This window comes from Rhinolophus ferrumequinum, chromosome 25 (assembly GCF_004115265.2).
Source record: "Rhinolophus ferrumequinum isolate MPI-CBG mRhiFer1 chromosome 25, mRhiFer1_v1.p, whole genome shotgun sequence".
Lineage (NCBI taxonomy): Eukaryota > Metazoa > Chordata > Mammalia > Chiroptera > Rhinolophidae > Rhinolophus > Rhinolophus ferrumequinum.
In genome coordinates, this window is record NC_046308.1 from 19,983,492 (window position 1) to 20,005,018 (window position 21,527).

The following is a 21,527-nucleotide window of genomic DNA, read 5'->3' on the forward strand; positions in this document are numbered from 1 at the left end:
TAACTTTGCGTGCCCAGGACAAAACTCTCTTCCCCACCCAGCTGCCTCTTCCATTCTTCTGCAGCTCGAGACAGCCCTCTATGCCCCGCTGCCATACCAGAACCTGAGTCATCCATGACTCCTTTTTCCCCTTTCCTCTAATGATCAAACACCAAATCTATGGGTCCAAAGTACTGAAGAGATGAAGACTCCTATTTCTCACACCTCCCTGCTTTGAGTCCCACCCGGCTACACACAGCCAGGGCCTTTCAACTGGTCCACTCCGACAGCCAAATCCTCCCAATCCAATCACCACACAATAACTAAACTGATCTTTTAAAGACAACCTGATACTGCCACACCCTTGCTTAACTTCCCTTAATGATTTCTTTTAACAAAGTCCTACACTCTCACAAACGCCCTGAGGTCAAGCCTGACCGGAACCTCCCTGCTCTTCATGGGCTACCACCTTTCTTTAGGTGGCCCCTCTGCAAAGTCCCTTCCCACAGCCTCACCAGCCCTCAGGGCCGTGAACAGACTATTTGTATTGATTTAAACACCCTCCTCCCACCACCTTCAGTCAGTAAGGAAACATTCCTGAAAACCCCAGCATGGGCTAAGTTCTCCCTGCCCTACTTTCTCCCTGAAGTCTGCTCTTCCCGGCTGCAGCATCTCCCTCACTCTATGCTGAATGAACTGACACATTTACCAAAAAGGCAAACAAATCCACTGGCCTGCCAAGCAAAGATGGTAGGAAAAAAGATAGCCTTCTATTCCCAACATGAACTAATTTGCTATTATTTAGGCTCACATCTAAACAGGGCCAGTACAAATTTAATCATAGCTAATTAAACAGAAATGAATTTAGATTAAAACTTGGACTGAATTCACCTATTTGCTGATATAACAGCTATGGATTTCTCTCTGTAGGCCTCCATTTCTCACACATGAAAGAGAATAAGAGTCCAGTCTGAAGCTGGGCAGACCAAGGCCTTCCCCGATTCATCCCCATGAGGGGGCAAACACCTCACGAGACCAGCTCTGCAGATATCAGAGCCACCAAGCAACAAAGAAAATCAACTGAGTACATGTTTAGCTCATATAGTGAATTAATTACCAAATGTTTTAAAATCAGAAGAGATCCATTAGGCCTTACTTTCAGCATAGTAATAATTAGCTGGGGAGAACTTACACTGATATTTTCCAAATGCTCACCAGCTTCACTACCTGCCCAAGCCCTGTAAGTATCAGACTTGTAGCTGACACAGGTGCTTAGAGCAACATGTTTCCTCAAAAGGAAAATGCGCTCACAGCACATTCCACAAAATCACCATCATATGGGAAAGACAGTGCTGCTCCAGCTGTGGTTTCTACCTATACTCACGGAAACCCAAAATACTCCCCCCCATAAAACAACTCTCCATAGTGACAACCTGCCAGACTGAATTCAAGCTGCAGATCTAAGGGAGCTGCAAATACAATTCTTGGTTCCTGCCACTTGATGGCGTGAAGCTTTGAATTTCTACTTCCTCTCACATTAAGGTATCTGCCTTAACCCCTCAACCAATTCATCCACCCAGCTAATCCCATTAACAGGGGGCATGGCTGCAACCTTGCAACCCCAAAGAGTCCAGCATTGCAAATGATCTATGAAAACAGCCTGCGCAGACCCAGGAAATGTGGACTGGTGACTCGTACCACGAGTATGGGACCTACTTCATCAATGCCTTCCTCCTCATGAAAGGTACGAGACAGGAAGAGGCAGGTCATAGTGTCTTCCTTCTTGGTGAAGAGGATAAAATCCTTCCCAATGCGCATTGAGCCCCTGAAAGGGAAGCAGAAATGGGTTATTCTCCCAGGGATTCAAAAGCTCATCTGATGAAAAGAGCAAATCTACCCTCTGGACATGACTGAACTGCCTTCGGGGGGTCCCCTAAAGGCCTCGCTAAGGTCTCAGGACCTGAGTTGAGGTCCACAGCCCTCGTCCCTTCTCCTCCCATCTGACACGCCTCCCCTCTGCTCTTCCATTGACTTGAGTCCTTCCTTATAACCTTCTCAACCACATTTTGCCACCGTGCAGAGCTCTCTCACCACCCTTCTAGGGTCCATTCACCACCAATCATCAGCCCCAGGTTAGTGGCATCCCCATGTCACCACTGTGGCTGTTGCCACCATGGTAACAACCCTGCCTCCCATGCTCTGGGTTTATCTCAGCCACACTAGGGCTGCTATACCCTCTGACTGCGCCACCACCAGATTTCACTCCAGTGACTAACATCTTCAACACATCATCTCCATGCTAATTACCTCCAGTTCCCATTCTGTCCTTTCTTCACTGATACAAACTCCCCTCCTGTCCACTCATCAAACGACAGCACCATCCAGGGAACGGCCCACTGCCTCTGCTCACAAATCCTCCAAAGAACGGTACTGTCCCAAGGCTCAGCCAAACGTAGGAGCTAACCACGTAAAATCTAATTCTTGATCACAGTTTTCGAGAAGGTCTATGACTGGCTCAGGTCCTATTAACTACAGCGATCTTCTGTCTCAAAACTGTTTTGCCACGTCGAGCTCATTATGACACAGGCAGGTCCCTGATTTGGGTTTCTGGGAAATGTGCCTTCACACTGACTTCCACAAGGCAAAAGTCTGAATTCAATCAACAGCTTCTTCTGCTGCTGCTTGGCCAGATTAAGCCATGCGAGCAGCAGGCCAGGACAAGCCTTTCCAGACAGCATGGAACAGTTACCCGGCAGAAGCACTGTACCAGTGGGAGGACTACCCGCTGAACAATGGGGCTGTGCAGCTCCTGTCTTCTGAGCAGCTTCTGCGGCCTTATGGCTATTATCTCATCAGTCTTCATAATACACTAGGGAGGTAATGGCAGTAAAATGCCTTATTACACTCATCTATGTACAAATAGAAACCAGGTTGGCATGCCAAGCACACAAATGAGTGCCATGTCCAATTTCCCCAAATGCACAGGAGAACGCCCAGGATACTTGGCACCCTGGTGACTGCCAAGTTCTGTTTCTCTTCCTCCAGTTCCCGAGGTTCTGGCAATCCTCCTTCACCTGACAATTTCACAATCCTCCGCCTTCTTCCCTAAAGCTTTTGGGTGGCAAAATGAGGCCCATTATCTTGCCTTCCGTCAAAGCTTATTCTTGCCCTAATTTGGTAAAAACTTTGCTTTGTGCCTCTTTCTTCCCTGTCTTTGAACGTGACCTTGGAGGCTGAACAGCAACAACCCAAAAATGCCACCTTTCTGCCGATTTCCGTTTCTCAGCCCTACTCTCACCACAAAATCACTTCCTCCTGAAACTCTTTTTCACCTGTGGATTACTTCTAAATTGATTTCAAAATGAATTCATTCTGAACACCAGATGGCTCCATCTCAATGGATCCTCTACAAAAATTGTTCTACTAAAATATGCTAATAACAACACTCTCAGCTTCTGTACACTTTCCTTCCCAGTCTTCTAAGCACTTTCAGAGTCACATTTCAGTTGCTCCTAAAACTTGCTCTGGAAGGGAGAATGTCAGCGATTAGAATCCTATTTTCTAGATTAGGAAACACATTCAGAGAGATGAAATGATTTGCCTGAGGCCACAGAACTAATAAGACAGGTAGGAGGCGGCTGACGTACAGTCCAGATGGTAAAGTCAGGGTTTCCCACATCACATTGCCTCTAAGGGAGTTAGATCGCCACACCAGAATCACCTAGGGAACCTATGAAAAATGCAGATTTTTAGGGCCTACCCCAGACTCACTCAATCAGGTCAGGAATCTGACATGGAAAGATCAAAAAGAGGAGAAATTTTTTAAAAGCTAGAAACCAGGCTAGGGCTCTCGTAGCAATGTTAACTTTTAATCCTTAACCAACTCAGTAGGTATTATAATCCCAATTTACAAAGGAGAAAAGCTGAGGCTCAGAGAATAATTAAGTGGATGAGGTGAGATATGACTTAAGTGAGATGGACACAGCTCCAGCTTTCCAGTCAGAAAGGAAATCTCTTTTATGAATCTCTTTTTTCATATCTCTGCTCCACACTTGGGCTCTTTTATACCTTTGGGAAAATGTCTTCACCCCTATAAACCTCAATTTCCTAATCTGAAAATAAGAATAGTACCTACACCTCAGAGGACTATAGTGAGGATCATTTACGTAAAGTTTTTAGCGCAGTGTCTGGAAAATGAGCAAGTGCCTGTTATTACCATTTGGTTCCTGTCCTGAGAGACAAATCAAAAAGTCCGGGGACTGGGTCCCTGATGTCTTTGGGAACACTCTCTTCTTTACACACCCAAAGCACACTGCTTATGAGGACAACCAATGCTGTTGACGGACCAAACCATCACCCTCTCTCTCAAACAAAACACGTTTCCACAGCAAGACTGGAAACATGACTCAGAATTCCATTTGTACAAACTCCATTCCACTAAATCTTATTCCATCCAAAGGTATGTGCAGCTGGAAGTGAGCATTTCAGAAATAGAAATCTTTCTCCTGGGGCTTCACTCAAAACCAGAACAACACATTCCAAATACCAAACAAGTGGGAACCAAGGGCTGAGAAAGAAGTCCCAGGGGATTTGAAGACATTAGGTAGGTTCCTACTACAGGACCTAGCAGGACATGCGAGTGGAGACCTCGTCCACTGAGAGGGAGGGTTTGGGTCTCTCTTACTTACCCTGTATCCCCAGTGTCTAGCACGAAGTGCGACATGTGGCAGGTGCTCAGAAAATACTGCCACGCCATAAAGCGACCCCCTCACTCAGATAGGAGGTCTGATAATTAAGTTCACGGACTTGTTGCAACAATGTTGCTACCGTTTTTTTGTTTGTTTGTTTGTTTTTGTTTTTTTTTAAAGATTTTATTGGGGAAGGGGAACAGGACTTTATTGGGGAACAGTGTGTACTTCCAGGACTTTTTCCCAAGTCAAGTTGTTGTCGTTTCAATCTTAGTTGTGGAGGGCGCAGCTCAGCTCCAGGTCCAGTTGCCATTGCTAGTTGCAGGGGGCGCAGCCCACCATCCTTTGCAGGAGTCGAACCAGCAACCATGTGGTTGAGAGGATGTGCTCCAAACAACTGAGCCATCTGGGAGCTCAGCGGCTGCTCAGCTCAAGGTGGCAGCTCAGCTCAAGGTGCCGTGTTCAAGCTTAGTTGCAGGGGGCGCTGCCCACCATCCCTTGCGGGACTCGAGGAGTTGAACCGGAAACCTTGTGGTTGAGAGCCCGCTGGCCCATGTGGGAATCGAACCGGCAGCCTTCGGCGTTAGGAGCACGGAGCTCCAACCGCCTGAGCCACCGGGCCGGCCCGCTACCGTTTTTTGATATCAGAGGAATTACTCATTATGAATTTGTACCAACTAGACAAACAGTTAACCAAGTTTACTATTTGGAAGTGCTGAAAGGGCTGCATAGAAAAGTTAGATGACCTGAACTTTTCACCAACGATTCAGGGCTCTTGCATCACGACAATGCACCAGCTCACACGGCACTGTCTGTGAGGGAGTTCTTAGCCAGTAAACAAATAACTGTATTGGAACACCCTCCCTACTCACGTGATCTGGCCCCCAATGACTTCTTTCTTTACTCAGATAAAGGAAATATGGAAAAGAAAACATTTTGATGACATTCAGGACATCAAGGGTAAATACGATAACAGCTCTGATGGCCATTCCAGAAAAAGAGTTCCAAAACTGCTTTGAAGGAAGGACAGCATACTGGTGTTGGTGCATAACTTCCCAAAGGGAGCACTTCACAGGTGACCATAGTGATATTCAGCAATGAGATATGCAGCACTTTTTCTAGGATGAGTTCATGAATTTAATTATCTGACCTCGCATACCCCAACCCCACAGAACTACCACCCAAGACCTCAACCACAGGGTAAAATAAGAATTTTCAACAGGAGAGGTGCAGTCCAGAGAACAGTACCAAGGGAAACCTATAGCTTCTCCCACCCCAACCAGTTTTGGATGTTCAGACTTTTCCATCTCTGAAATAAACTAGGCTGGACAACAGCTGGTAAGTCCCCAAACCACTCCTTTCTGATTTTCCTTCTGTTCCGTAATTACAGCGATGGAGGGACGAGGAGGAGGAAAGTTTTCACGGGCTAGAAGCAGGAGAGCCGCGCTTGACTGTTTTCAGTCCTGTGACAGGCTTCTAGTATACTTACGATTTTAACCCATTCCCATACTGCCCGATCTGGGTAGACTCAGGTGTTCGCTTGGCTGACTTCCCAAACTGGATTACACTGGCAGCATCGCCTGAAGTGGCAGACAGAAGAGAAAGTGAAAAGTTTGCATTTCTTTCCCCAGCTCCTCAAAATCAAAGGTTTGAGCCTTGTTAACCCCAAGCAGGGCTGTGTGTCTCCTGAAAATTTCTGTCCAAGGAAATTCACAACTATGAAGCAAATGGAGGTAATCCCTGACTGGCTGTCAGTGATGTCATCACTATGATCTTGTTCTGTTACCCAAAGATAGTAATAAGGCTTGGGGCGGGGGCAGTAGATTCGACTCCAGAATGTTGTGCAAGCTGATAAATGTAATGTCAAGAGATGGGTAATCTCACTGACTTCAGTTTGCCATTTAGATCCTATCTCCCACGCTGGGACAAGACCCGGCAAATACATTAGTGGAATTAAGCCTGAGATGTTGCAACAGACTCCTCTCCCCCCAGGTGGATCTTCTAGTTATAATAGTGCAGCAACAGAGAAATAAGTTAACACGGTAAGTGTTTTATACAAATGGTTATGACCTCCCCAAAAGAAGCAATCATCTCATCACTTACTTGGATCCATTCCTGCTCCATCATCCAAAAAGCAAAGCATAAATCCTCCTCGAAGATCCTCTCGCCTTTCTGTAAACAAAGCAGCTTCCATTACTGGGTGATTAACCACCAGATCACACCCAACAAGAGTATGATCAGAAGGTAGATCAACGCGAAGGTCAGTCCAAAAAGGTCAGGTCAAATCTGACCTCTCTGTGTAACAGACCTAGCTAGTTAAATGGCAGGTCCCTCGAGGGGAGGAATTCCCAAAACTTCTCCAATGCTTTCTAGTTCATGACAAAGCTTGAGACTATAAGGAGGGCAGCTAATACTTGGCCTAGCATCTAACCACACCCAGGACCACTGAGTAGACATGTATTTCATACATACCTCAATCATCCCTCCACCTGGATTACTTATACCTCTGCCCTCTGCTGTGAAACCCAAGCCACTAAAATTCTTCAACTACTACATGCTATATCTTATCAACACTGCTCAAATCTAACAAGGTTTGTCCTTTTGTGGGTTAAGTACAAAGTGATCAAGCCAGGCATGCTATGGGCACAGTGGCAGCAGTTGAGATCTAGAAGATGAATTACTGAGTCTCTGTGTCACTATCCTCAGGCTAACTGCGTTTCTGAGCTATCTGTCTTCTTCATCACATCCCCTGCATGCTGTGGGTCCCTGAAATGGCTCCCCAGCCCAGGAGTGAGACGGTGCAGTGAAAGCTGCCTGGTTCCCAGCTGGACAGGCTTGACTGCAAGGAGAAACAGTCCTTTGGCACTAAGTTACAGAGCAGCTACGGCAGGGCTTCTTGGCCAACAGGGAAGGAACACAACAAACTGTGAGTGCCATTCCAGGGGGTGGGAGACTCTTCTTTCTGCAGCTGTCTTCTGCAGTGACAAGTGGTTACTCAAAGTAGTCTGGGTCACAGTTTCCGAGGTGTCTTTTGACCCAATGATGAGGACTAGGTGGGCAAAGGAGGAACAGCATAGGCCTTGTAATCAGGAGAGCACTTCTACTAAAAGGAAGGTCTTTGTAAGGTACTACAGTAACAAACCCAAGGCTGCCTGGGATCTTACTTCCTTATTAAAGACTTTTTTTGTCTTCCCCAAGCTGCGGTTTACCAACTTTATACATCTATCTAAGCTAAGGAATCTATTTAAAATGCTTTGTCCTCCCCTCAGGCTAAAGATTCAAGTGAGTCATGACAATGTTCTGTTAAATGCACTAGTTAATATAATTTAAAATGCTATTTCAGAAGTACTATAAACCACAGAGATTTTTGAGTATCACTCAGTGTTCAGGAAGCTGAACTTGGTGAAATAATAACAAGTGCTTCTTGAAAGTTCAAGGGCAAGGACCTTCCTGGAAGTACTATTGGTACATAAGAAAATTTCTCCTTTTGGCAGAGGCTCTTAACAGAGTCTGGAGAACCCAAGTGAGATCTAGCAAGCCGGAGTAAGTGCAAGAAAAGTACAAAAAGGCTTCCCAGTTTCTCTGCAGGAAGCAAAGTATCATATGGAGACTCAAATTGGGTCAGTACAGATCATGGAAAAGTGTTCTATATCTAGCTAAGAGCCATTTGCTATCTACTTCAGCCATAAAATTGTACATGAAGACTCTGCTTTGGGACCTAGAAACTGGTTTGAGCCAAGTGCAGCTGAAAAGTCCCCAACAGTCACTGGCATTTCTTGAACACTACCTAGGAAGTTACTGGTAGGCCATTGTGTCTCTTAGAACAGGATTTGCAGGCTGTTTTAGCACAAAATCATCACTTAACAGTGGATCTGAGATCCCGTTCTCGCTCAACAACTTCATTTCAAAGATTTCACCTGTAGAAGATCCTCCGGGCCACACAGTGACCAACAGACTGTAAGCAGCTACCGTGTTTCCCCCAAAATGAGCCCTACCCCGAAAATAAGCGCCCCTATAGATCGTCAGCCAGACAGACGCATTTAGTACATTATGATGATGTTCCAGAAGAAGATGACATGACTTTATTTGAATAAATGTACATTGTTGTATGTTAAAAAATAAGACATCCCCTGAAAATACGCCCTAATGCATCTTTTGGAGCAAAAATTAATATAAGACCCAGTCTTATTTTCAGGGAAATACGGTATAAGACCTGGTCTTATTTTCGGGGAAACACAGTAGTAGTATCCAGATCATGTCATGTGCAACACTGCCTCAGGGCCAACGGACACTAGCCAGAGCAATAACTTCATCTTTATAAACAGGCAGTGTGACACCCTTACCTACTACAATGCTTATCTCAATAAGCCCCACCCTGGAGAGTGATTGTATGGGTCTGAGATGGTACCAGAGAATTTGCATTTCTAACATACTCCCAGGTGATCCCAATACTGTCCCATCAGTCGGCCAGTCTTTGACAAGCATTGAGCTAGAACAAGTACAAGACTCTCCTGCTCAAAACTATCTCCCCAGACAATCCATCAGTTAGAAATGCATTCCTAATACCTGATATTTACTTTAATCAGCCAACAGAGTGATATCTGAAGTGTCTCAGGAAAGGATTTTTGTGAAGGAAGGGGGGCTCTGAATAGAAGAGAGTCTAAGCAGCTGGGGGTTGTATGCTCCCCCTCCCATCATACATGGTGGAAACAAGACAGGGAGTGCAAAGCCAAACTGCCTTCTCTGAGTTGTGCTTCAGCTCCTGGCAGCAGCTATGTAAGATTATCAGAGCCAGTTTGGAAGGCTGTGTACCTAAGCTTCCCCCAGTAAGTCTGGCCTCTCCAAATCAGCCTGACATCCCTCCATTAGAGTTCTAGTTGTCTCTTCACTGGGGAGAACACATAAAAAAGAAAGAAGCAGAAGAGATGTAAAATAGAGCTATAAGTCAAAAAGTCAAAGATGATAAAATACTATTGTCTTAATGCAGAGGTTGTAATAAAATGACATCCAAGTTCATCATCATACTTTACAATCTGTCTGAACAGTATTTGTTTCAGTTACATTTGCTCCAACTAATTTTCCAGTCTACTGCTGACAGGCACATTTTGGTCCGGCCCCATCTAATAGCAATACTTTGGGTAAGTGAACACCTACTTCTACAATTTGACAGTCTGGTTTTTTCCTCGCCCTTCTTAGGTTTAAATACAATCTTCTAAAATGTGACTTTGTGGTGAATTTGAACTACATCTGATGCTTGGGAAGATTTCTCAATTCAGTATCAACCTCGTTTCAGAATGGGAGATAGAAAAATACTTTCCCCCATGTGTTAACAAGAACTTATATTACAGGTGTATCTCAGAAATACTGCAAGTTCACTTCCATACCGGCGCAATAAAGCAAGTCATAATCTTTTTGAAGGATCTTGCCTTCAATTTGTAAAAAACGCAACATCTGTGAAGTGCAACAAGTGAAGCGCAATAAATCAAGATATATTCCGGTATTCGATATTACTAATTCTATTAATTTACTTGTAAAATGAGGTTGCTTTTATTCCTCCTGTTGAATGTGTTAAATGAGGCACTGAGGTAACAAAGTGTTACACCTCAGGCAAGATTCCTAGTCTTAGAGTAAATTAAGTCTTTTCCCAAAATGCTATAGGGCTTAGTGATTCTATCACACCATTTAATCCTTAACTGCTTTGACAGTTCCCTCAAGATTGAGTTATTGTTCTCTAATCATCTGTAGAGTTCTAATTGTCTCTCCAATTAGCCACTAAGTTTGCTAATGAGAATTTAGCAAAGCCCCAATTTCATCCTCTCGGGACTCTTACTCCTAAAGCACAACAGGAGTAGCACTGAGCACTGAATAAATGCACACTGGGTCTTTTTTCATTTAAACTGAAATCCAAGTGTTCTGCCGCATTTTGAGTGTGAAGGACTACATTTCCTTGCTGAAATTCACCCACTAAAGGTGGAAGGAGGGGTCAGAGATGATCTTTTTTTAAAAGTTTCTTCCAAATAGACTTGGCTATGATGATTTGTCCTTTTGATGTCACTTGAAATAGAGAGGCTCATTCTCTGCTTTGCCATCATGCAATGATTAAAATAGCCGCCATTTTTTTCAGAGGTAGCTATAATTACTCCTCACTAGAGCACAATGAGATGTAAGATACACATTGGCACCTCCATCTGGTATGAGGGTTTAGTAACCATCTTCTGCTATGCCTCTTTTTCCTGTTTCTTCTAAAATTAAAAGGAGTCATTTTCACCACTTTGACAGAGCCGTTTGGACAGAAGACTTTCAGAATTTAAGCAATACAGTTGACTTTTAGCTGTTCTCAGTATATACTTTGTTCCAAAGTATATCAGAAACTCTGGAGAAATTCTATCATACCTGGGGAGATTCTTCATAATTATATGATATTGGAGGTTCTGAGAATTACTTCTGGGTTGTGTGCTTGTTTCCATTTATCAAATAGGTCTATGAAGAAGAGGGGTTATTTGATAACTGTATATTCCCACAAAAATATTCAAGTCTTCTCAGAAGCTAGTCAATGTTATTCAAAATATTACCTCAAGCCTTTCAGAATACTTCAGAAAAGTTTCTCAAAAAAACAGATCACGCATCCAAATTAAATTTAAAAGCTATCTTCTTCTATTCTGCTTCCAGATTTTTAGCATTCAAATGACCAAAAAAGAAAAAAAGAGCTGGTACAAATATTGAATAGGCAGAAAGCAAACTATTTTAAAAAAAAAAAGACCAATGATAACGACTAAGAATTCTTCCACTGTTGCACCCACTATAGGGGGAACAAACAAACAAAAAAAGGCTCTTACTCCTAAACAACAGAGCCAATTAAATAAGCAAAGCAGCCCTTCTTCCTACCTGACACCTCTGTCTGAGAATATCTTCTCTGCATGCCTCAGGGGCAACCCAGTTAACTCAGCTGTTTTATGCAACTGACACCACCATCTCTCCAAGTTGGGACTGGTCCTCACCAAGGCTGCAGAAGGAGAAACTGGCCTCCAACCAGATCTCTCTTCGGCTGCAGGTACCACAAACCTGGTCACCTGCTAACTCTAACCAGTAAAATCACCAATAGCTAATCATCACACTCCCTACTACTCTATTTCATATCTCCATAAATCTCCTGGTGGCTATTTTAATAGATCTATAAATCTGGGCACCCCACGTTAGTTTCTTTACACCAATATTCTCGGTTTCTATTAATGCCTACCCAGGTCTGCCCTGTTTCTACCTAAGACTGAGAGTAATTATGCCATCTCCCCAGGCTCCAGGAACCAGTTATTTCCCACTCATTTCTTCTTAGGCATAGCAATAAAATACATGAAAAGGAACTGGGCATAGAAGAAAGAACTGATGTCTATCTTACCTGCATAGATATCTATTCTGGTGGCATCAGCATCTCTGCAAAAGTAAAAGAAACAAAATCAAGAACCAATTGAGAACATGAAATGTCAACTATGAAAATGCATAGTATTTTGAATGGAATGGATACTATTTTGAGTCTATTTTCAGGAAGTCATACAGAAATTCTGTATACATTAAAGCTGTATTTTACACTTGGCAACACAATTTCCCTTGTATGTCTGTGAAGCTCCTCTGGAGCTCCAAATTATTCAAAATAATCACATAAGACATAGGAACTGAACATATATATGTGTATATATATATAGTTTGTTTTTTTAAGGAGAGCACAGCTCATAGTGGCCCATGGGGGGATCGAACCGGCAACCTTGGTGCTACCAGCACCATGCTCTAACCACCTGAGCTAACCGGCCACCCCAAGCTACCAGCACCATGCTCTAACCACCTGAGCTAACCGGCCACCCCAAATATATATTCTTAAATACAAATTTCATAGTAAAAACATCTAAAAGATAAGTAAAAATGTTCCCCTTTAGATACTAAGAAATGACTCAAATCTGTGTTTTTCTCAATTGATCACAATCACAAAAAATGTTCCAATAACTTGTCCATTTTTCCATCTCACCAAGATATTGAGAAAAAAGGAAAACAATAACCTGCCACAGAGCCAATGAAAAAATCAGGTCCTATGGTATGGTATACATACTATAATTAGCAGACCAATTCACAAGCCCCTAACCTTATCCTCCCTGACCTTGAAAGGAAGTTGAAGCACCCCATTAGACTCTAGCCACCAGCTAAAATACAAGTTCAGTTATCAATAAAGGCTTCCGTAAAGGCCTGGAAGTAATCTAGTCCAATTTTGCCAACTGAAGGCAAGGAAAATGAGGCACAGAATATTTCATTGGTTTTAAATGCAAAAAATCCACGCAAATCCATATAGCTGTACATGTACCTATTCCCAAAAATATTTTTTAAAAATTTCAAATATGAGAGGTTGGCAAAATGTGCATGGAAGGAGGAACACACACTCCCAGGAACCTCCAGCTCACCATATGATACAGAAAAAGCAGTCTGCCACAGCACACCATGGTCTTACTAAGCTATTAAGTGGCAAATCCAAGCATAGTTCCATTAAGCTACAACATCTTAAAATATAAAAATTATGAGTCAACCAGGATTGAAACAAAACTGGGAGTTTTCTGGTTAAATAACTTGTAAACTAGCATACTTCCATGAATAGTCCTGTGAATAATAATAAAAATAATAACAGTATAGGTTTATAGTATAGACATAGGTAGACATAGAAAATTATCAGCAAGCTCATTAGCTGGTGATCTGTTTAGAAAGTATTTCTACTGTCAACTCTTAGCCTCTTCATTAGTCATCAATACCTGGTCAATAAACAATGTCAGGATTTTATGTTTGCATTCAGAAAAAAGACTAAGACAATATTTTCATAGTATAATTATAAACAGAATCTTGATTTGGACTTTGCTATTTGTTTATATCTGAATCAACCTAATCTTCTTTTCAGTCTTGCACAGTAACATTTATAGGTTTCCATCACTAAGAACTCAGTATAATAATAGTGCTAAAGAATGATTTCTTACAAGCACAGCTGCTAACAATGGAAGATGCTTTGATCAACTACAGTCATCTGACACAGAACTCTGGCATAATTTTAAAGACATTAGATGGTGTACTCTCCTGGTAACACAAATTAAATCAGAGATTGTCCCATTAATTTGATTCCTAAGTTTCTATCTTAATTCCCTGCATTTCACTACAATTATCTTGCTCTAATACACAAGTGAAGGTAGCTTTGGAGGTTATAAGTTCATTATTTTAAGGCTGGAACACAGAGCAATGAATGAATTAAAGTTAACCAAGCGGAAATACCAACTAATGTGCTATTAAAAATACTTTTTTGGTAAGAGGTCTTTTAGGAGTGAGTTGTAGCTGTTGCAGAATTGCCTTCCTCCCAAGTCTTCAGAGAGCAAAGGTTGCAACAACCCAAAAAGTTTTCAAACACAGACTGTATACCTAAAGACTACCTACCTTGCATTATCAACCAGTTCTGCAAGAGCACCAAACAAAAATTCATGTGTAGTTCTGAAATGATAAATACTAAGAGTCAGCAAAAGAATTATAGAATTAAACTATGACTCCTAATAAAAAGTCAAGGTTATAAAATATTAAGTTTTTAGAAAAAAATTTAAAAATTGCCACTTGCATTGTCGATTTACACTATTGAAATTGAAACTTCACCATTAGCTCACTAATCCCCCTCAAGTATTAATCTATCAAGTCCTGCTATCTATGCAGAAATGTTTATCTTTACTACGTTGAGTAGAGAAATCCACTCCAAAGCATTAAGATTCCTATGTGTACTATTGCTAAAGCAGTGTTTTTCACTCCTCATATTGCGCCTAAATGCCTGTATTTTATTTTTCATTGTCTTAACTAGCTGTCAGTTTCTGCATATCTCTAAGCATGTTCAATGGACAGCTTGTTAGCATTTTGCTTTCCAATATCTGTGTATCATCTATTGGTGAAAGAAGAAAACCCATTCATTTTGTCAATTTATAAGCAAAAATATTCCACTTGAAAGTGGGGAGGAGAGAATAATTCATTTCTTGACTTTCTCTGATTCTGGCTAAAAACAGAACTTCCTCTACATGGAAGAAAGGAATCCAAGACCCTCTTGAACAATTCCTTCTAGGAGGACAAGAGCCATGTGTGGTCTCCTAAGCCCCTGTGAAAGTTAACCCAATGGTAATCTCCTCCTCTGAGAGGATGCTCAAAATTTGGGTTGGGTAAGCACACAATTACCATGTTATGTAGAACTCAATAAGGTGATATTTATGCATAAGATTTATCCTTACAATTCTTTTTCCATTCACACGCTCTTTAATTTTTGCTATATCCCATAACTGTCCTCAATAGATATAGAAATAAGAGGTGTCCACCTAGAACCACCTAGAAACCTTGACTTTTGATTAAGGAGAACATAAAATCATTAACCCACATAATGCATTACCATCAAGTTTTCAAAAATAATCAAATTATTCCAGCTGATTCAGCCAGTAAACTGAAAATTCCTAAAAATTTAGAATGAAATGTACCAATATTAAATAACCAGTGTCTAGGATCTCTGATCACTTACTATATTGTTTAAAACAAACTGTAAAATGTTTGTGAAATAAATACCCAAAACTGAACTGTCCAGGAACATGGGTTTTCCTCAAATAAATATGCAAATTTTGAATGAAAACTATCAGTTCTTGGAAATTTAAGAAGAACTTTTTTCCATGAGATCAGTGAATATATGTTGCTAATCCAAAGGTGGCATCAATAAATAAGTTTTAACAAAAAGTTAAAAAAAGTTAACAAAATTTATCTTCAATTCAATGAGAAAACAGAGCTCAAATTCTTCTGACCAAAATCCAACTCTTAATTATTTTACATGGGGAAAAAATAATTTCAAAGAGAAAAATCTGCATAAAACATCCATAAGTTTAATTATTAAAAAATATTTGCCTATAGTATCATATTAAATTCTTCAAATTATCAACTGAAACACAAAAGTATTCTGTAGATTACTCCAGTAAAAAAGGGGGGGGGGGGCAGAAATAAGCTAGAAAATTAAGGTGATTTGCTGAAGCTAATATATTAAAAATAAATTTAGCATTTGTTCTCAAGCTTTCAACCAGTCATTTTCCAGACTTACAAGTGACTTAGAAACTTGCAGTGAATCAGTTTTCTACTCTAAAATTGTTATATAAAAATATAAAATAAATTCTGTTGCAAGAATTTGTACTTTAAGTCAAGGAATCTCAGAAGTCAAAGAATCTCAGAAATATAGCTCCTAGGAAAAAACAAGAACACAACCATAATAAGAATGAGATTACAACTTGTAAGCAGAAATCTTTGGAATAAATTAAACAATGAAGTATCTGGCCTTTGGTGGTGAGAATGGTGAATATGAATAATCTGGACAACTAATTCTGATACCCTTTGCCATCAGGGCAAAGAAATGAAAAAATAGAAATAGCAATTCCTTCTCAGCAATACATATTTCTGATCACTTCGTATAAAAATATGAGACATTTAGAATTCAATAGGAAGAGCACAAAAGGGCAAGCACAAAGCACCTCTGGCTAAGTTTTCACTACTTTCTAAACAAGGTTTAGAAATGTGCTTTGCACATTTTGAAGAAAACATTCCGAATGGTCTTCCTTGTTCCACACAGTATCAATGCTGTTCCACACATACGTATTTCAGATAAGTTAACAGGTATTTTAAAATGTAACTAAGGTATTTCCTTAGTAAATGGAGGAAGAATTGTACTGACACATCATAAAAGGAGCCTTTTGTTACAACTGTTGATGAGTTCAGAGACATTTGGAATCTTCTCCAGACCTCCAACTGATTAATGATGGATCCTACTAACAAATGTTAAAACCAGAGTTCCAAGTATCCCTTAAAATGATAAGAACCAAAAACATACCAACTGCGTAAGTCCTGTCTTTTTTTCAAATATAATATTCAAAGAGGTACTCATTTCTAGCTACTAGTATTTGAAGACAGAGATATTTGATAACTATCAAAGGAAATTCTTCTCTTCACAGACCTAAAGATTCCTTGCATGTGATCCAAGAAAGACCAACCATCTGGAAAAAGACAAAGATTTTTTAACAAACTCTCCCTTTCTACTGATTGAGACTTTTATACCATTTGTTCCACAATCAAAATAGTTTTGCAGCTCAGCATTTCTAGTAACAAATTCACGTGTAAATCTACTCACTAAGTAAGGAAAATGGTCTCCCTATTCATATTCAGCCTGAATTTAAACCGGCTGAGTTCTTGGATATACTGACAATAATTAATTTCCCTAATTGCCAGAAAATATAAAGCTGAGAAATTCTAGAGCAACCATTTTACATTCGAATGGCTTTAATATATTTAGAGTGTGAACCTACATTTCAACAGAATTATGTCCTAAGAAATATTGTCGCTAGAGTTGACAGGTTCTTCTCTATTCATTTCAAATGATAAAACAACCCAAAAATATCATATGGCCAAGATAAGAAGTTATTAAATGTACCAACAGGAACAGACATAGAAAGCAGGCATCATACATTTAAGCACCCTGCTCTATCAGACCACTTAGCAGTACTGCAAACAGTGACTTAAGATATGATCTTATGTCAAAGGAATATCACTACCACCACACCTAGATTGCTCATGAACTTTTTACTATCAGTCACAAAACCTGGCACAGAAGAGCAGTAACAGCATAAAACTCTTTTTATTTAAAAACCCCAACTTTCACCATCTTATATTAGCAACATCCAGACTTTCATGTTATCGTGGGAATTTCCTAGGCCTGCTTTAAATCTTAAAGCTCCATCAGTAGTTACCACTGACCTAATACAACCAAAAAAAAGTTTTTTAATTCAAGACAGATGTTTACTATCTCTAACAGATGATCTAGAATTTACTAAGAATTTATCTGCCTAATGACCAGCACCAAACAGCAAATTGCTACCAAACTGACCAACTTTTGGTTTATATAAGCTAGTATTATAAATAGAATACTATATTTATTCACCATCTATTCAACGTCTGTACCATGTATTTATTTTAATCACCATCTATTCGTTTGTACCATGTATTTATTTTAAAGAATACTTAGAAACAAATCAGCCCCATTTTATAGATGAAGAAACTGAGACTCAAAGACATCAACGTGCACAAAGACACAGACAGGAAGCAATCAACTCCAAGTTTGGCAGGTTCCCAAGCCCATGCTCTTTCCACTGCATCACACTGATTTCCACCTTTCTAGCCTGGGCTCTGTTTTCAAATCTACATATAACAGAAAGTAAGGAAAGGGACCCTTCTTTCATAAGTTCAGAATAAGGCCATATTGTAGATGTCAGACACCATAAAATGATCTTGTTTTAAAAATTAAATCAAAGGAGAAGGCGCTGTAAGAAAAATTTTCACTTCTCTGAAGGTGACACTGCACCACTTAACACAGAGGAGACATCTACTTTCATTAAGGGTAACAAACCACATCTTAAGAAAATTGAAAATTTTGTTTCCTCTAGAATTTCCAGCCAGGTCATCATCACATTAAAGAAACCTCTTGAAATTGGTTACAAACCAGAAACTTATCTTGGTGTTATAGGATTCATATTTTCATCTGGCACAACTGGACAAATTCAAAAGTAGACAAATTCAAAAGTGTGATCCAGATAAGAAATTCCAGAGCTTCCAAAATGATACATGCAGCCTTTCAATGTCCATGCAAGCAGGTGGTTCCGGTTCAACATTGGTACATCCAATTCACATAAAATACTCCAATATTATTATAAACAAGTGATTTAACTAAGGTTCAATTCTTTGCCGTGGCTCTGTCCACCTGTTAATAAGCTATAAAATAGCAAAGCAAACAAGTAGAGAAATAACCCAGGATCTTCAAATTAGATGCTCATTGAAATAAAACTGAAGATTTTAAACTGAGAAGTAAACCTTTGCTGTATAGACAAGAAGCCTTTAAAGGTAAAACTGACTAGAGTCAGTACTGCCTAATGGTTAAAAGCACTAACCACTGTGGCCAGATAAATCTTCTAGCAGCTGTGTAACCTTTGGCATAGAACATCTCGCTGAGCCTCAGTTTCCTCGAGTGCAAAATAGGAATAATCCTTGCTCCAGTAGTATTGTTATAAAGATACTTTCAACCATGTTTACAACTTTAATTGGCATAAAGCAATTAACGATTGTTATTATTTTATAATCAAAGTCTTTGGGGAAGCTGGAACAAGGACCCAGTTTCTGAAGTCCCATTCACGGTCTTCCAGTATTATCAAATAGTCCTACCACTAAAAATTTAGCCCCATTCCAAAATGCAGAACTGAGACAAGAAAGCACAACCATCTGTGAACACCTAAGTGGCCTTTCAACTGCTTGTTCTAAATGTGGCAGTTCAAATATAAAGAGGGATACTGAAGGTTTTGCCCAAGGCTATGTTATAAACTAGCTGACTAGCCTTTCGTCAGCGACCTTACCTAACTGGATTTCAGGTTCATAATCCATAGCATAAGAATTCACCTAGGTAACCACTAAAGTACCTATCTAAAACACACTAGTTCAGTAATAGGCTTCCTAAAAACAAAACCAGGCTCTCATAGTTTCGCACTTCATTTCACGTAGAAAAAAATGTATTTACTTGATAGGAAATATAACACACACAAAAAATTACAGACATTATCACAAAGAAGAATCTCGGGCAATTTAGGGTTTGGGTTCTGGCTTGATTTCTAAGTCCTTTCCCATAAAAGGCTAAAAATTATACTATTATTGGATAAAGAAATCGATATTCTCAGCCCTGAAGGTGGTTCTTCAGGTCTCTGGGCCATTCATTTAGCTGCTCATCACCTCTCCATATATTAAAATGTTAGAATACTTACCATCATCTCAAAACTGACAAATGAATGTTAAAACACTAAGCAGTTATGAACCCAATGGATTACTTCCAAAAGAGTGAGCGTACGGAACAACCCTAAAACATTCCAGACCAACGTGGAGTGATGGTAATCTCTTCATGGACTCAAGAACCATGAATACCGTCTGTGTTCTGAGATTTGCACACACTTTGGGAAAAGGCCATCTAAATCATGGGTTTAAACAAGTTGCCATTTCCTGCTTAGTATATGAAAACTATATTGATGGGGGATGAATTCCCCGAGGAGATAAAGCCAACTGTTTGCTTAAAAAAAAGAAAAAAAATTCTTCTCACAAGTTGTCATTTAAATGTCGTCCTTCTTTTTCCTTGTTAAAAACTCTTGTTATAACACAACTGTTTTGTCTGCTGTCACCAAAGAGAAGAATTTACTAGAATAGTCCAACTTTTGGCGATCCAAAGAACAGTACTTGTTGGATTGAAACAACTCACACATTGACCTCAAATAACTAGTTTGCATTTGGTCAAATAAATTTTGATGTAATAAATGAAGGTCGTATTCTTCTGTATTAGCAACAAATATTTCACTGATCTCAGTTCTTCCATACAGAGCTCAAGACTCATCCAGTGATACATCCCAGAAAGTGAAAAAGCAGGATTTGCTGGGAAAAGGGTTTCCAAACTAACATCAAGGAACGAGTTATCAGTGACCACAGCGGCACCTATAGGATACTTACGAATTTGTGTGTAGATATTCAAAGGTTAGCTGAGCTCGATTCAGACTGCTGTAATTTGTGAAAGCCATGAGTGCAGTAAGCTTCAGCCCTTTAACCAGTAACTGGGAAAAGGAACAGATTTTTCCAGGATTCTTTCCAGCAAAAGTTTGGTAAGTGTGCTCCTTAAAGTTACTGCGTATTATCCAAAATATATTCAGAAATACCTAAAACTATAATTGATTTCTCCTTTAAGTATTTATCTTCTCAGAGACTATGATGTAATATTTTGAAAAGAACTACGTCATGAATCTGTAGTCTTAAGGAGCGTCAGTGTAAGTTGCGATAGTTCAATGAGTCGAATGAGGATGATTTTGAAGTAGATGGTACCGGAGTTGGCGGTTTTATTATTGCTCTGTCTTCATTTTCTTCGAGCCCTTTTCTGTTCTTCCAGGAAATTTACCAATCCAGAAACTTACCAACCCGAAAATTTATCAACTTCTGTCATAAAAATGGACAATCACCCATGTCTTCACCACCAATGATCCCAGGATCCTCAAATACACCCCCGACTGGCGACCATGATGTCGATGGAGTGTATATGGCGTTAGTTCCGGCCTCACCACCTCCCAACTTAAAGATCTTTTAAGTGCCGATGCCGACGGCGATGGCGGATTTCTGTTTTCAGAATCCAGACCAAACCTAGCTTGCTGCCCTGCCCCAATTTCCCCAGGGTAGTGGGTCAAATTACCTCTCACTGACCCACAAAAATGCGTCAGATTTAACCCGTCCAAATCACCTCAGACGGGCCGCGCCCCTCCCCCCACTTCCCTCAGCAGCCTCAGGCCCTTTCCGGGACTCAGTCCTGTGGCCTCCTCCTCACGGTGAGGGGTTAGTCCCAGCTTTCAAGTCCCGGGATCGAGGGCAGTAGCGAACGCACCACCCAACCGGGCGTTGCCCAGCGAGCGCAGCTGCCTTTGTCCCTCCCCACGGAATTGGAACCAAACAACCGCAGCGCGCTCTTGGAACCATGTGCTGCCGCCGCCTCCGCCGCCGCCGCTACCGCCGCCGCCGCCGCCCCCGCGACACCAGCCGCCCGTGCGTCGCACTGAATTAGATGACAGAACTCAGCACCACAAAATTCAGCGTTTAGGGCTACTTCGCTGCCACTCCCGCAGCCGCTACAGCCACCTCAGCCACTGCTTTGTCTCTGCTAGTGCACACGACCCCGCTCGCCTCGCTCACTCCCCGACGCCCCAAGCCCCCGAGGCCTCGGCAGCGCCT

At 40.9% G+C, this 21,527-nt stretch overlaps 1 protein-coding gene across 4 annotated transcripts in view; it reads right to left on the bottom strand.

The window, feature by feature from the left end:
- MORC2 (MORC family CW-type zinc finger 2) overlaps nucleotides 1–21,493 on the bottom strand; it is a 40,641-nt gene extending 19,148 nt beyond the window's left edge. For 2 of the 4 annotated variants that reach the window (XM_033098109.1, XM_033098107.1), the window contains exons 1-6: nucleotides 20,268–21,493; nucleotides 14,118–14,171; nucleotides 12,061–12,095; nucleotides 6,771–6,839; nucleotides 6,157–6,247; nucleotides 1,696–1,804 (exon numbers count right to left, since the gene is read on the bottom strand). In XM_033098109.1, coding sequence (XP_032954000.1) covers nucleotides 1,696–1,804; nucleotides 6,157–6,247; nucleotides 6,771–6,839; nucleotides 12,061–12,095; nucleotides 14,118–14,171; nucleotides 20,268–20,335 — 426 coding nt within the window. In that variant the 5' untranslated portion in view covers nucleotides 20,336–21,493. Of the gene's footprint in view, nucleotides 1–1,695; nucleotides 1,805–2,286; nucleotides 2,661–6,156; nucleotides 6,248–6,770; nucleotides 6,840–12,060; nucleotides 12,096–14,117; nucleotides 14,172–20,267 lie in introns of those variants that run through there. The other 2 variants (XM_033098108.1, XM_033098110.1) reach the window with 2 other exon arrangements.
- Nucleotides 21,494–21,527: the final 34 nt, after the last annotated feature.